The 16,924-nt window shown below is 29.3% G+C and overlaps 1 protein-coding gene across 2 annotated transcripts in view; it reads right to left on the bottom strand.

The window, feature by feature from the left end:
• LOC142328485 (uncharacterized) overlaps window positions 1-10,988 on the bottom strand; it is a 40,777-nt gene extending 29,789 nt beyond the window's left edge. The window contains exons 1-2 of one of the 2 annotated variants that reach the window (XM_075372304.1): window positions 10,916-10,988; window positions 2,262-2,640 (exon numbers count right to left, since the gene is read on the bottom strand). In XM_075372304.1, the coding sequence (XP_075228419.1) occupies window positions 2,262-2,567 (306 nt within the window). In that variant the 5' untranslated portion in view covers window positions 2,568-2,640; window positions 10,916-10,988. Of the gene's footprint in view, window positions 1-2,261; window positions 2,641-5,631; window positions 5,711-10,915 lie in introns of those variants that run through there. The other variant, XM_075372305.1, reaches the window with a different exon arrangement.
• Window positions 10,989-16,924: the final 5,936 nt, after the last annotated feature.

Raw genomic sequence — 16,924 nt, 5'->3', positions numbered from 1 at the left:
CATATCTCTCCTGGATTGCACATACAAAATCCTGTCGAGAATCATATACAACCGATGCAAAGACCAACTTGAACTGGAACTTGGGGAATGCCAAGGGGGATTTAGGCCATGGAGAGGTTGCCCGGAGCAAATAATATGCCTAAAACTTATGATGGACTTATATAAAAGACGGAAAAAACAACTAATAATCACCTTCGTCGACTTTAAAAGGGCCTATGATTGAATACACCAACCATCCATGCTGAATATTCTGAGAAACCTGGGCCTTCACCCTAAACTCGTAAACATGATAAAATTAACTTTAACCAATACCCAGTCCAGAGTGAAATTCAGAGGTGATTTCTCTCAACCCTTCTACATAAAAACTGGATTGAGGCAAGGAGATGGCCTCTCACCACTCTTTTTTAACTGCGCCCTTGAATTTGTTATGAGTAAATGGTATGAAATAAATCCCAAAAATATAAAAATGGGTACTAAGAAAAACTCCATCACACTAAATTGCCTAGGATGACCTCGCTCTTTTAGCAAATAATATTCAAGAAGCCAAAACACAAATCATGAGCCTTCAAAACCTAGCACAAATGCTTCATCTCTTTTGAACTAATGGCCATAGATCCTCTGGTAATAGAGCACATTACGGTAAACATTCAGAAAATTAAAATAGTAAAACAATTTAAAAATCTAGGGGAAATAATACCTTATAATTTAAACGAAAAAGTGACATGGCAAAACAGGACAAATAAAATGATTAAATCCCAAAAATTAACTTGGTCAACATATAACAAAAAATGCCTTTCTGCTAAAACAAAACTTAAACATTATAAAACTGTAGTTCAGCCAGAAGTCACCTCCGGAACGAAACCCTTTTCAAAATCACTCAGAAAAACCGAATTGAAAAAATTCTGAAAATAGAGAGGAGAATTGTCAGAACGTGTATCAATAAAAAAACACCAAAAAGAAGGTCAATGGTGGATTGTGCCAAATGAGGTGGTGTATCGAGAAATAGAGCCTGTTGCTGATACTATGCGGAAAAAAAGAATCTCTTTCTTTGGTCATCTCATAAGGATACCGGAAACAAGACTGTCAAGAAATATCATTGAAAAGCTCTGGTTCCAAAAGCTAGAAGTAGAATGGATCAAAGAAATTAGAGAAGATATGAAAGAATTGGGAATTTCCCTGACTGACCTACAGAATAAAACTGGAAAAATTACAAAGCTAAAAGACAAAAGCATTAGATTTAAACAAAAGACAGACAAATGACAAAATACAACAAAGAGGGTGTTTACGGATGAAGAAAAGGAAGCAAGATCTGAACGGATGAAGAAATACTGGGCAGCTCGGAAGAGTAAAATAACATGCTTTTCTCAGAAAAGATCCAACTAAAATTGACTTAAGTGGTCCCATGTTGGCCGTAAAAGCATAATAATAATAATAATAAAAGATGACGAAATTTAAAAAATTTTATTTATATAAACCATAATAAAATTAATAAAGCTTCTTACGAAATGTTTAGTTTGGCTGCCCCACCATATGAAGTTATGTTACTAAACTTCCAAGTGTGTGGAACATGAACGTCTACTTCCCCCACCATACAAGCTTTTTACGAAACATGTGGTTTGACTGTCGCACCATATTATGAATAAGAGCAAACATTAGATGAAAAACATATTAAAAAAGTATATAATTCAAACATATTTTTGTTTATTAACAAAAACTACAGAATACAATCTATATTGAACCTTCCAGTTACAATTCTTTAATACCTCGCATATTAAATAAATCTTTTTAATGAAATATACAAGAGCAGTCACAGAAATCAAATATCTAAGAAAAGTAATTCTGCAGAATTAATAAAGTTAATTACCATTAAAACTGAATTTAAAAAAAAATAATTTAATTTTTTCATTGGCAGTTAATAGGTTACAAAAATCATCTACACTATCTTATTTTTATGCACATTTTCTCAAAATGTGTAATCAACTACTTAACATTTTTTAATCCTAGTTTTCCAGTATAATACCTATAAGAAAATTATGATAAATAAACAGTACTGGTTAACAAGATTAGTATACTAGAATAATATAAGCTTAAGAAGAAAATTTATACGATAGCAGTTTACAAACCATGGAAAAAGTATGCAGAATCTATATTTATAAAATAATAAATTATGCAAATTTTTAAGAAATTTATTTGTGTATTTATGAAGATGATGAAATTTTAAAAATTTTATTTATATAAACCATAATAAAATTAATACTAACCCATCCAACAGCTCCAATTATTGGAGGACATGGTTGATAATTATTAATATTCTCAGATCTAAAAGAATCTTCCGTACTGCTTTTATTTGATTTATGTCCACTTTTGCCATTATTGGCATCAAAATTCTGTATAATACCCAATTGTGAAAGGTGACGTTGACATAGGTCTAAAAAACATGGAACAAGACGTAACGGACATGGTATTTTATTTTCTTGAGTGACTGCACTTCTTCTTCCTTGGTCAGCAGTAGCTGATGTTCTATTTGAGCATCTTGCGCGAACACCGCGACAAATATACTTCCACATTATACACTGCACTAATTTCTTTATACTACCTATCTATTCCCAGCCTTCAGGCATACTAATTATTCAATTTGACCTGAAATAAATTAACAAATAATTTGCAACAAAATATGTTCTCTTTATTTTTCAATACAATAATACATATATATATATATCAGACTTGAAAAAATCACCAGCAGAGGCAATTGATTCACAGTAAAACATGCATATGTGATGAAAATACTTTGTTTGATATAATCTATATCTATCTATAAAAATGTACTACATCAGTTTCAAACAAACTGAAAAATCATTTTAATCATTTGTCATTTTTATAGTCGACTCTCATTGCAACAAAAATGTCAAATAACATTGACACAAAACCTATTGCCTATTGTCAGAACAATAGGCAATATTTTGAAACTTTCATTTTTTTCTAACTTCCATTTTGAAACTTTTATTAAAAAATGAAATGTATAAATTTAAAATTAAAATATCTGGAATTAAACTTAATAAGCAAATGTAAATGGTGTAAACAAATAAATATCCTATTATAACTGGTGTAACTGAAAATAAAATGATTCTTGCATACAACATGGCATATGAATAATAGTTGCAAACAATCTACAATTTCATTATTTGCTAATCTTCTATTTATTCTGTTCACAATGGTGAAAAGAATGGTGACAGAATATGAAACCAGATAAAGTCCCTCTACCAATTATGACATGTGAATCATATTAGTTAAGTGCAAGGACAAAGTATTACCAAAATGGTAATAGTGCTGCAAGATATTGGTGTTGTAAATTAGAATAGGACACATGGAAGCATAGAACAGAGGGAAAGGTCAAACTACAAGTATAGTGACTGATCAAATAATTTATACTGTTTTTTGGAACTAAAAGGGTATTTTTTTAACATTAATAGAACCTGGGATCTTAATAACATCTGAAATTTATGGTAAAATGCTAAAGAATCTTTACATATATTAATCCAAACAATCTGACCAGGATGCTGTTATTTAATGTAACAGTGTGTCTCAATCCTGTAAGTCAATCCGCAAGTTATCCTGTAAGTCAATAATTAAATGAAATTACTTGATGGTAATAAAGAAATAAGTTGTAGGCTGTATTTCACTGAATAATTGGCAACCTTTAATAACATTTTATTTTTGTCCTCCATGCCACATATGTCTCTCAAATTGATATTCATATTTTACGAATTAAATTAAGAAACCTTCAAGAGTTGCAAGACAAATATGATGCCATTCAAACACAACTTAAAAAAAGGAAGATGATGATGATATTTGTTCAGGTCATGTATAGGTTGAAGAAGATTTATGCAGTTTGAATGTAAATTACAATTTTTAATAGATAATATTAACCAAACGACAATTGATCAAGAAATTAATGTAGTTACAGGAATAAAGCAAACGCAACTACAACCAGTTAATTTACCATTTTTCAGAGGTAATGTTCTTGACTGGCAACATTATTACGAATATTTAGCTTCTGTTTCAGATTCATTCACAATATTAAATCAAAACTGTCTGAATGTAACTTTAGTACTATAACCACTAAGGAATTAAATCATATTCTTTACGCTTTTATGTCAATCACAATCCATGTGTTTCAATAATGAAATAAAGAATCTTAAAAATAATCAGGTTATTGATAAACAAAGTAAGCTCAGTTCACTAGGTCCATTCTTGGATGATTTAGGTCTAATCCATGTAGGAGATAGACTTCATTCAACGTTCTCTCCCACAATATCATGTTAAACAGCCTATTGTTTTACACCCTAGTGCAAACATTACAAAATTAATTATCAACTCTGAACACTTAAGACTCTTACGCTCTGATGTACAATTACCACATCATTCGTTGCGATAGAGATACTGGAAATTCAAAAAGAATCATTTCGTCAACCATTCATAAGTGTTTAACTTGCTTTAAGTTTGATGAAAAACTCAATTCCAACAACTTGGTCAATTACTGCCTGTTTGTGATTCCTTCCCAAAAATTCTCTTCTTGTGCAGTAAATTATAGTGACCCAATTATAATTCATCATGGCAGGCAGAGATCTAAACATCGAGTAAAGCTTACATAGCCCTTTTTATATGTTTAACCACTTAGGCTATTCATTTAGAATTAGTTTCTGATTTGACTTCACAATCATTTATTTCTGCCTTCAAAAGATTAATTTCATGCACAGGTATACCTGCTAAAATATTTTGTGATAACAGTGCTAACTTTCATTCTGCTAGAAATATTTTGTAGAACTTGTACCAACTTTTAAAGTCAGGTAAATTTAAAACAAATATTCAAATCTTTTTAACTTCACAAGGGAATTATCAGTTTCTAGTAGATTTTCACATTTTTCCTAGAAGCTGACTTGGCCTTTCCTTACAAAGGTCTTGTTTGATATAGAAAATTATTAAACCAAAAAATCATTAATGGATAATTAAACATCCAGCAATTTAAGATCCTTATTTATTGGTAAGCAAAGTCATTTGAAAGATTCTACAAAAGGTGTGTCATAGTAAGATAAGCGCCTGAATGTGAATGGGTACAACGTAAAAAAAAAAACTATGAGGAAAAGCAACTTACTTATAAATATAATAAAAGAGTTATCTTTATTTCTTTTAATACCATAACTGGATGTCAATTTTTTCATCATTTTTATCTAGGATTGTAACCAATACTATTTTAACAGATTGAGAGCTAAACAAATTGGCTTACAACAGATGGAATCACAACCACAGCTTAGCAGTTGGTTTTATCCAAGTTCAGATTAAATATTTTTGAAACGGCTATTAATAGAAACCAAACTATAGTACAATGGTAACATGGTACATTAAGATCTAGTAAAAAATAACTATATCTTAAGCCAGTTTGATCATAACTTTTAAACAAAACAGAGCAGCACTTCCATCGACATATCAAATAAATTTTATCTTCAAAAGGTGCTATACTTCAAAAAAAAGTTATTGCAAACATTTAAAATGTAAAAGCTAAAGATCTGACTTTATTTCTTAAACCAAAATGAAAGCAATGTTAGTTGTAAATAAAATAAAACAGACACTTACTGATGACTGGTTTTTACCAATTCATGACAGCAGATAGACCAAATAATTTACAATAATACTATATTGAACTGCACTTCGAAGATAAGGAAGTGAAAGAAGATTTAGAGCCTGATCCGGAAAAAGATGGGGTTTTCATAATAAAATTGATTACTGAAAACCACAACATTGGTTTAAAACTAGCTTGGACAATACAGTTACATGTATATTATGTATTAGAAAAATAAATGAATACATGTACATAAGTTAATTCTTGGAAAACAGGATAAAAACAAAAACATCTGAAATAAAAGGATGTGGTTTACATAAAAGCTTACAACACAATTTACCTGAATGTAGAAAATAATCTGATAATTTACAATAAACACAATTACAATAAAACAAAACTAAAAAAAAAAATAATCAAGAATTACATTTTCAATTTAACACTATTTTCTACTTTCTTAAAGAAAAGAGATTACGAAAATTATGATTTTTTTTTTTAAGAAATCAAAACAAAAAGAACTGTACAAAAATTAGCACTTGTAAGTAAGCTATGAATAAATATTTCATTCTAAACTATACGTCAAAAATACATATTTAAATGGTTCTTTTCATATAAATTTTTAAGTTATTTTTTAAAAATCCAACTCTCATGAAAAAACTAGTAATGAATTTTTAAATTTAAATAATATTATTTAAATTTAGGTATTTACAATACCTAAATAGCTGGAATCATGCTTCTAGTACATTTTTATCAGCGCTGTATGCAGTCCCTTTCTCAATTGTCTTATTATTAATAGTGTTTGTCTTAAGATATTGGGAAACTGATTTAGTAAGTGGTCGGATAGTATATTTTATCTGTTTTATTAATGTATGTTAATCAATTACTTTTTTCAAATTTAGTACACAAATATAGGTTGGGGAACTAGTTTGTAGAGGAGCATAAGAAAATTAAGTCACTATCTTGTGTTGTAACCTTTGTATGCAGTATGTTATTTACACAGAAGAGTTATTACAATATTTTATACATGTTTTTTATATTGTAGCATATATTTATACATGTTTATTATCTTGTAGCATACATGTTTTCTATCTGTAACACAATTTCAACTAAGATATTAAAAATGGATGACTCCATTGACTCTATTCATAGGCCTGCCTGAGGATGGTATTTGTTGTCATATGAAAACTAGATTTGCTCTTTTATGATTTGTGTTAGTTATATCACAGCAATGTAATGTTTTGTTATGTAACTTACAACGTTATAGGTCAGTGATTCTCAACGTTTTTAGCTACAAGACCTCAAAAAGGTAAAAAAAAATATGATATTTCCCCTCAACCCAATGAAACCTAGTTAGAACTATTTAACGATGCTATAGTAAAGTATATGAGCATGCATGTATGAAGTATACAAACATAAGCAATTAACAGGTTTCAACTTTATGTGTATGGGCTCCTTGTAATTTGGTTTGCTTGCATAATATTCGCTCAGAGAGTGTTATGTTCAAACACAGTGTGCTCTCAACAGGATAAAAGAGGTATAAAGGATTGCAGAATCTCAGTTTAGTTTAGAATACAAAAAGTGCATCTGGTGCCTGATTTAATTTTTTTAAATAATAAGTAGTTTCATTTAAAAAATAATAAAAATTGAGGTTTCAGTTTTTTTTGTGTGTGTGGTCAAATATTGTAATTTTTTTCCAGTTAGATTATTACGCAAAATGGATAAATTTGTGAAAAAAACGAAGTGAGCCATATACATCCAGTGAATTGATTGGTAAAATGACAAAATTGTAGAATGACATCCTGACCCAAGAGAGAAGACTGATCCACGAGGAGAAGAAACCTTGTGACAATCCCGGTTGCCACATCAACCCCTCCTTTCCTAGCCCAATTGAGCTTTACTGGAGGTCGTCTTTTAGACCCTCTAAACTTGATAATACATTACAGTAATCAGTTTGGTCTCTATCACGATGCCACCGATGCAAATGCCTTGGCAGACATTTCCATTAGTTATTTACACAACCTACTACTGCGTTCGTATGGCCTTTTCCAAACATGACCACCTACCGTAACTTACAACCCTCAACTATCAAATTGTACAATGACAGTTATTATATGACAGAAAAACCACAGTGGGTGTTTTGCTTTCAAGTCTTCTCCAATGAAAGCATGAAGCCATCAAAATTAATTTGACACTAGGAAACTAACCATCCAGATCATAAAAGCAAACCCTTGGGAGCTTTTTGAAAGAAAATTACGTAGTTTGAGCAATCAACAAGCTTCTTTTTGTAAACCAAACCATACTGATAAAAGTGCACTTGAAGCATCTTATCTCATAGCATTAAGAGAAGCTAAGACTTCCAAACCCCACACAATTGCAAAATACCTCATATTGCCTGCTGCAATTGACATGGTGAATATTTTAATAGGCAAGGAAGAAGCAAAAAAACTGAAAACAAGTTCTGCTTTAAATAACAGAATGAAGCTAAGTCGATGGCATGGTTGCTGATGTTCACTATCGGATAATTCAGTAAGTGAATTCAGGTGAATTTTTTAGTATTCAATTTGATGAAACAAATATTTCTCAGTTCTTATGTTTTGATAAATACGAATGCGACAGACAGATCAATCGAAAATAATATGTTGTTTTGCAAATCAATACCTGGTCATGCAACAAAATACTTTTTTTATGTTTTTTATGAAGCTACTAAAAACTAAAACATAGGTTGAACAAAAGTAATGGTGCAAAGGCGATAAAAGAAAAGAACAGTGGATTTCTGAAAAAATTAGAGATCATGTTACCAAGGAAGGAATGGACGCAGTCATACTTCCTTTGCAGACATACTCTTGCCAGAAAATGTCAAACAATTTCTTTGTAAAGCTGCAAAAATGGTTAATTTTATTAAAAGTCGACCATTACAGAATAGGCTGTCTGCTAAACTATGTGATGAAAGGAGTAAAAAGTAGTCGGATGGTTATCATGGGGGAAGTTGTTAACCCGGTTATTTGGAGTTGCAGGATGAATTAATAATATTTTTCCAGAATAAATGAATGCCATTCTCAATGTTTTTACAGAATAATATGTATATGTTGCAGTTGGCTTACTAAGCTAATATATTTTTTCATTTAAATGACTTGAATATTAATTTACAAGGACATGATAAAAACATTTTATTAATGGCAAAGTTCAAGCTTTCATTAATAAGCTTAAAATATATTACTTGCCTTCAAACCAAAAATTTTTATGTTTCCACTCACGATTATATTAAGAAAAATTTTGTATGAAGAAGTTACTATTATTCCCTACAGTTTGGATAACATTAAAATGCATTTGCATGAGCTAAAAATTCTGTTTGCATAATATTTCTCAGAAGATAAAAATTATTTCTTGAGGGGATGGGTACTGAATTCATTTAGTGAAACGTTATTGTAGCTGCTAAGTTACCCATTGAGATTCATGATCAGTTAAATGAGGTATCTGCTGATAAAACATTACAACCACAATTCATATCTGAAAATTTAGATATGATTTGCTTGCTTGTCAAAGTCAATATGGAAATTTAATCACAGAAGCATTGAAAATATTAATCCCTTTTGCCATGTCTTACCTCTGTGAAAAGGGTTTTTTATCTGTAGTTACTCTAAAAACTAAACAGGAATCAATATCACTTGAAAACAGTTTGCTTCTGTGTTTCTAATGTAGATCCACATATGGAGAAACTTTTAAATAAAAAACAAATGCAATCATAAATGTAAGTAAAATGTTTATAATGATTTTTTCCTCATAAAATGATTTCATTATTGTTTACTTGTAACATTGTAAGCTAATTTCATGACCCCCAGGTTGGAAATGCTGCTGTAGATTCATGATTTCTTGTAAAGTACATTTTGAAGAGGTTAATTTAAGTATAAATTGGTAAATGTAGTTATGCATGTTAATAGTTAACAGAAACACTATATCATACAACATACTAACAAAGACATCTTTTGAATATAAAAATTAAACTAAAATGACTGGATGAAATATTATATTGGGCAAAGGGGATGTCAGAAGCATAATGATAAGCAAATTTCATTACATTCATTCAAATTTACATGCTCAAATCTCTCTAAAATCATCTTAAACATACTGGAAGGAGGTTAATCATCTAAATTTTACTCTAAACAAGGGTAAACAACTCTAAACTTTTATAAACAGTTCGAGTCCAATACAATTGAAAAATATAAAGAATTTACAGGTAATTAAAATTAGTAAAAATAAACAAACAAATCACATTTCAAATAAACGCATACTAGTTGAAAATGGGTTTCGTAACAGTTTTTAATTAAAATATTAAAAATGAGCCACATGCAATACCATTGAGCAAACAACTGCAGTTTTATTTAAAGTACTTTGGGGGGGCAAGTATAAATTTAATATAATGTTTAAAACTAATTTTAAAAACTTTTAATAATTTAGTAGGAAGTTTGTCACGCTGATCAATGAACTTGCATGATTCCTCTAAAATAATATTCAGTACTTCCCAAAGATAAAGTTAACAATAAACTTTTTATGCATGCAGTTTATTCAAAAGCTCACTCCAATCTTATTGAATTAACGAAATCAATTTTATTTCTTTAACTTTGTGTAAAATATATATATATATATATAAATTTAAAACAATTATACTACAATCATTGGAAAATTCTATTATACAGTTTTTAAGAAAAATCATTCCAGTCATTTTGAAATTAAAAATATTTTAGTTTCATGTGCATTAATGATTAAATGAATGTAAACATAAATAATAAAATAAAATGCATTAATTCATTTTCTCTTATTGATTATGGCCGGTGTAACTCTACAAACAGGTATAAAGGTGCCCTTCATATTTTATAATACGTACAAGATAAATCTAATGAACGTTAAATGAAACAAAACAAATTTTTCAACGTTTATAATATTTTTAGACAATTTTTATTTAAAAATATAAATAATTGTTGCCAGAAAATAAGTATATAATTAAAACATACTTTGCAACATATTAAAATTAAGATTTTCATAATAATAGTGCTAATAATTAAAGACAATACGACCCATCAAGATCTAATTGCCAGTTATTACTGTCGAACTTTCGACTATCTAAACATAACCTGAATAACATCTCCGGTAGTATTACGTAATACTAAGTTAATTGTCAAAACGAAAAAAATACAGTTTATTAACCTATTTTCATTAATGGAATAAATATTACGCACTGTTATTTTAACAGCCGGGTATCAAAAGAGTATTAAGGCAGATTTATACGAAAAAATATTGACTTACATGACACACTAACGGCTGGACGACATTCGTTTACGTTAGGTCTTCCGATCAACGAATATACCGACACCTAGCGTTATCTTAAAGAATTATTAAAAATTACTGGTTTTTACTGACACCTCGCGAGTGATTGACGATTTATCAAAACACGTTTTCAGCGCATTTTTACTTCATTAAGAACTTTATTAACAACTTCATTAAGAATTCATTAAACATTTAATTTTTGAAATTGTATTTGTTTCTAAACTGTAGTCGTTAAACTTTGATAAACACTTTAATTTAAAAATGTAGCTTTTAGTTAGTAAATAAATAAATTATTCTAAATTGTACTTGATAATATGTATCATGTATAATCAGTTATATCATACACTATAATAAATAGTTAATAACATCAAGGATGGTAATATTGCCCTACTCCATGGATAAAAAAATAAACATTCCTTTTTTTTATAAATGTGCCCCGTTGTATAAATTGCCTGGATCGTTCAACATAAACTGCAGTAAAATCTCCAGCAGTGCAGTAATTCAGAATATTACTATTAAATAATAAGTAGAAATGATGTTTTTATTAATAAATATATAAACACATGAGATACTAGATATTAAAATATGTATGAAGAAATAAGTACCAATGGAATAAAATAGACACAAGAAGAAAAAGAACAAAACTCTTTAAAGATAAAAAAGGTATGGACACAAGGAAAAATAGTCAAAGTTGATTTATTGTATCCTTTAAAAAGGTAATTTGAAAAAAAAATCAATGACAATTCAAGAGGAATTAGATTAAAATTGTTAGAATACATATTACTTTCATACATTAAATAAAAATGAAGAGAAATCAGACAATTTTTTTTTAACCTCTGGGACCACTAGGTATTTCTTCAGAGGATGAGATGAATGACAATTTTTGTAACGTGTGAAAATGCCATGCCTTACCGGGATTCGAATCCACATCCTCTGGATGAAAGAATTAGGCGCTACTACTTGCACCACAGAGGCCAGCATGTTTTAATTAACATTATTTAAATTCTTAATGACAGAATAATATCATTTCTGTAAAAGAAAGTTACTTTATTCTATTTAAATAAATTAATGAAGAGATCTTTTAAATGGGTTGGAGATTAATTAAAAATAAGGAAAGTATGAGTATGAAAGACCCTTTTTCATATTGTAAAGATTTGTACTGTGTTAAAAGTTTAAAACAAATTTTTTTTTAAAGAGTGGTATTTTTATTTATAAGAACTAAGTGCTGTATATATATATATATATATATATATATATATATATATATTATATGCCAATTAATGCATATATATATTTTTATTTTAATTGAAGGTAATAAACCTGAAAATATAAATGAATGAATAATTTTAACATTTTTCTTTTTGCTAAAAATTGGTCTATGTGATTCATATTTACAAGCTCCAAACAATGATCTGACAGCCGTTTTTTTTGTGTCTTTAAAACCTATTTTGACTTTTTGGGGAAGTTATGAGACTGATATATTTCAGGAAGGAAAATAAACAGGAACAATACATTTTTAGTATAATGTAATAATGACAAGTGTTGCAATTTATTAGGACACTAAACAAAATACTATTGTATTGCAAATGAGAACAATGTGATCTTTTCATAAGATTTTGTAGCAGTACATGGGTATCAAAAGTAATATTCTTATCATTAATAGGGCTACTACTCTCACTTGGTAATTTCCATAATGATTTTATCCATAAATAAAGTTAAATTGTTGCAACCCATCTGATAAATAATTTTTTGGAACTTTTTTTAGTCCTTTTAAATAATTATTCTCAGATATAGATGATAAAGATTATGGATATTAACAGTAATTAAATACCTGATTCTTTTAAAGAATTCCAGATCAATAAAAACTACATTGTCATTTATTTTTTTATTTATTTTTAACTGATGAATAAATTCTCCACAGAAGCTTACAAAAAACTTTGTGCATGGGGAATTGAAAATGGAAATTTGTAGCGTATGAAAAATGTCATGCCTGACCAGAATTTGAATCTAAGATCACCAAAAGAAAGACTAAGATGCTACCAATCTGCCATGTCGATTGGCAAGATCGAATTATCTTTCTAATTTGAATATGATTTTTAAGACAATATTATTAAATGAATAAACAAAATCAATGTTTGGTTCTAGCAAGCCAAAAATATATTAGATGTAAAACTATTCCACTATGTGACATACAATTTTGTGTTACTTTATTATAGCACAGAAATTTTAAATTGAAGTGACATAAAGAAAAGTTACTCAGTTGATTTTTTAAATAATAAATTAATCTTTCATTGCATTGATTAAAAAAAAAACTGGATTTTCTGAATTCAGTTTGTGTAGATAATTAATATGAAAATAAATAGATTTTAGTCAACACACCTGAAATATTTATTTTATTATGTACTGATTTTATGTATTATTATTATTATTTTTACATGCTGGTATGAATTATAACTACTTTTCTTTTATCATAAATTTGAATTTTATGGCGATCTGGTCGAGATTTTTCCTAAGTTTTCCTTGAATCATCCACGTAAATGAAGGGACATTTCCTTTTTTTTATCAATGGAGTAAATTAAAAAAAAAAGTAAATAAGTAGGTATAGCTTGTCCAAGCCAAATTTGCACAATTCTGAACTAAGTGATGATTGCCTAGCGGGGCTATAATATGCTACTTGTGAAAGACAGTATATATATATACGGTATAATAAATATTATGGTATACTCATATATACAGTATACATTTTTTTTATCTTGTAGTAATTTTTTAACTAATTTTTTTATACTAATTTACGATATAAATTTTTTTTTAGTATTTTTTATACTAATGTTTATTCCAACCAATAAACAGATTCACATCATACATTTTTAAATTATTTTTAGTCTTATAACCGAATAAAACAATACACAAATATTTAGCTAACTTATTTTTACCACTTTTATATTAACTCGTTCTTAGACTGTGTATATGAGATTCATAGTACAGAACCTTTCAGTGGAATTTTGGATTACTTCCGGTTATCCATTTGCTCTGAAATTTTGCATACAGTTTTGCTCCTGATAACACATTTTAGCAACATAGTGGCTAAAATGACCCTAAGTTGCTAAGTGAAAAGAATATCCCTTCAACTTATTTATGAAAATAATTATAAGTGAGATATTTATATCTGAGTATATAGTTGCTATTAGAAATTCTGTACAGTAGCGACCGAAGTTTTAGAAAAATTTAGTACTTTATAACCGGATCCAAATTTTCATTTGAAAATCGCAATTATCTCGAAAACTGTCCGTCCTAGCGCTCTAACAAATTTTTTGACCACCCCCTTAACGACGCCCATCTGCTCCCAGTGGTACCCGAAAGATGATAATGTTTTCAAGTGCCCCCGGGGCGCCGTTCGGAAATTGGGGAGGGGGATTCGATGGGGTGTCACCGTAATATCTTGGCAACCGCTCGTCCGATTTTCACGATTCAAATGACGTATGTATCAGCAGATCGAGCGCTTAATTGTTTAATGCATCGGGTACACTCTTGATCGACCAGATCTTGGTTATCCGGAAATTAAATCGTTTAGCCCTATGTTTTGAATGCACTCGTCCACCGTAAAACGTACCGATCAGATCTTTCGCTAAATACGTTCAAACCTGTGTGCTGGCGCAGTTGTAAAGTATATAGCTTTTTAAAAACCACTCGTATTAAATAAACTAAAAAGTAGAAAATAAAAAGATATGTGAAAAAAATTGTTAAAACACCACTCTTAAATTAAACGCACTAAAAGGTAAAAAATAATTTTAGGATGGTATCTCAGAATGGATATGACAACAAGCTTTGATGATTATATATAAGATTATGTGAAATAGCTTCAAATTAAAAATTTGATGTTTTTGCCAATTTTTTTTATATGCATGATGAATGGCCTTTAGAGTGGGGTGCAAACATGAGCACCCCATTACTTTGCAAGGAGAAATTAATTTTTTCCTAAACTATTTCACCAATAATTCGTTAAAACGTTTTTTTTTGAGACTCCTGTGGGAGACGAAACACGTTCTAAAACTTTTTTGGGTTCATTACAAACCTTCCAACTGCAGCTTCTCCTGCCATGTAATTAAAAACGTCATGTATAATTTCTTTCCCTTGGCGGTGAATACCTTTTCCACGTAAATTAGACATAATATGCAAAATAATAATATCAATTCACTACCATAAGAATTTTTTTTTGTCTTCAGTCATTTGACTGGTTTGACTGGTCTCCAAGATTCCCTATCTAGGGCTAGTCGTTTCATTTTAGTATACCCTCTACATCCTACATCCCTAACAATTTGTTTTACATATTCCAAACGTGGCCTGCCTTCGCAATTTTTCCCTTCTACCTGTCCTTCCAATATTAAAGCGACTATTCCAGGATGCCTTAGTATGTGGCCTATAAGTCTGTCTCTTCTTTTAACTATATTTTTCCAAATGCTTCTTTCTTCATCTATTTGTCGCAATACCTCTTCATTTGTCACTTTATCCACCCATCTGATTTTTAACATTCTCCTATAGCACCACATTTCAAAAGCTTCTAACCTTTTCTTCTCAGATACTCCGATTGTCCAAGTTTCACTTCCATATAAAGCGAGACTCCAAACATACACTTTCAAAAATCTTTTCCTGACATTTAAATTAATTTTTGATGTAAACAAATTATATTTCTTACTGAAGGCTCGTTTAGCTTGTGCTATTCGGCATTTTATATCGCTGCTGCTTCGTCCATCTTTAGTAATTCTACTTCCCAAATAGCAAAATTCTTCTACCTCCATAATCTTTTCTCCTCCTATTTTCACATTCAGTGGTCCACCATAAAAATAGAGGCGACAAAATTTTGGTAATTTTACGCGAATAAATTAATTTATTTAACTGGACAAGTTTTCACTGCAAATACAGTATAAATTAGAATGGAATCATTTACAAAAATAATTTAGTCTCTGAATGAATCAGGAACTGTTTGTATAAATAGAGATTTAATGTTTCATTTGAAAGTTTGGAACGACACATCGTTCGGTTATTATTTACACAAATATCAATAAAGAAATCTTTCTTACGTATGACTCATAGCCTAGGCTAGCGTATGGTTGTTCGCAACTTCCAGAACAAAGGGAGAAGAGAATCTTGTGTATGTTTGACTTTGATATTTTATATAATTATAAAACTATAAATAAATACATTTAGGCCTAAACACTAATCAGTAACAGCCGATTAGTCTCCATAATATTGCATTACATATCTATTTCAGTATCTAATAAAGAAGTAATTATTAATGCAATAATATACAAACTCAGAGTTAAATAAGTAACTAATAAATATAAGACATGAATTTGTTCTTTGATTGGAATAAACAATAGTCGTACCGTATACATACTGTCTTTAATCGAGTAGTATTATTAACTCGTGATCATTAGGCAGTAAGATATATGTTATGCTGTTCATCAGATGCCAATTCGGCTTGAGCAAGCTATACTTACCTACCTTTTCCTGGTATAGATCTAACTGAAAAACAATTTATTTTTTTAACAATACATGTAAATTATAAGTATGTACTAGCCTAAATAAAATATTCATTTATTTATTCCTCATTTATATATTTTGGAGCCTGTAAATAAGAATCACGTAAAGATATTAAGCAAATTAAAGTTCTAGCTTATCCATGTGTTTATATTTAAGAATTTGCTAGCTTTATTTTTAAAAAAATATTGTCTTATTCCTAAAAAAAGTATTGCTATCCATCCCTATCAAACCAGATAACAGAACTATTATCACATAAACTAGTACAACACTTCAGTTACAATAAGGGTCTTCATAAATTGTTTATTAATTTGTAATCAATAACCAACCATTTAAATTATCTTACTATTTAAAATGAAATTAAAGAATTTTTTTTAAAAATCAATAATGCACTCACAATTAATTTTTTTTATAATAATAACAAACAACAATTCTTTCATTGAATTTTTT

Source organism: Lycorma delicatula, chromosome 7, assembly GCF_047948215.1.
Source record: "Lycorma delicatula isolate Av1 chromosome 7, ASM4794821v1, whole genome shotgun sequence".
NCBI lineage: Eukaryota > Metazoa > Arthropoda > Insecta > Hemiptera > Fulgoridae > Lycorma > Lycorma delicatula.
Note: the sequence above shows the minus strand (reverse complement) of the source record. Positions and strands in the feature narration are given on the sequence as shown.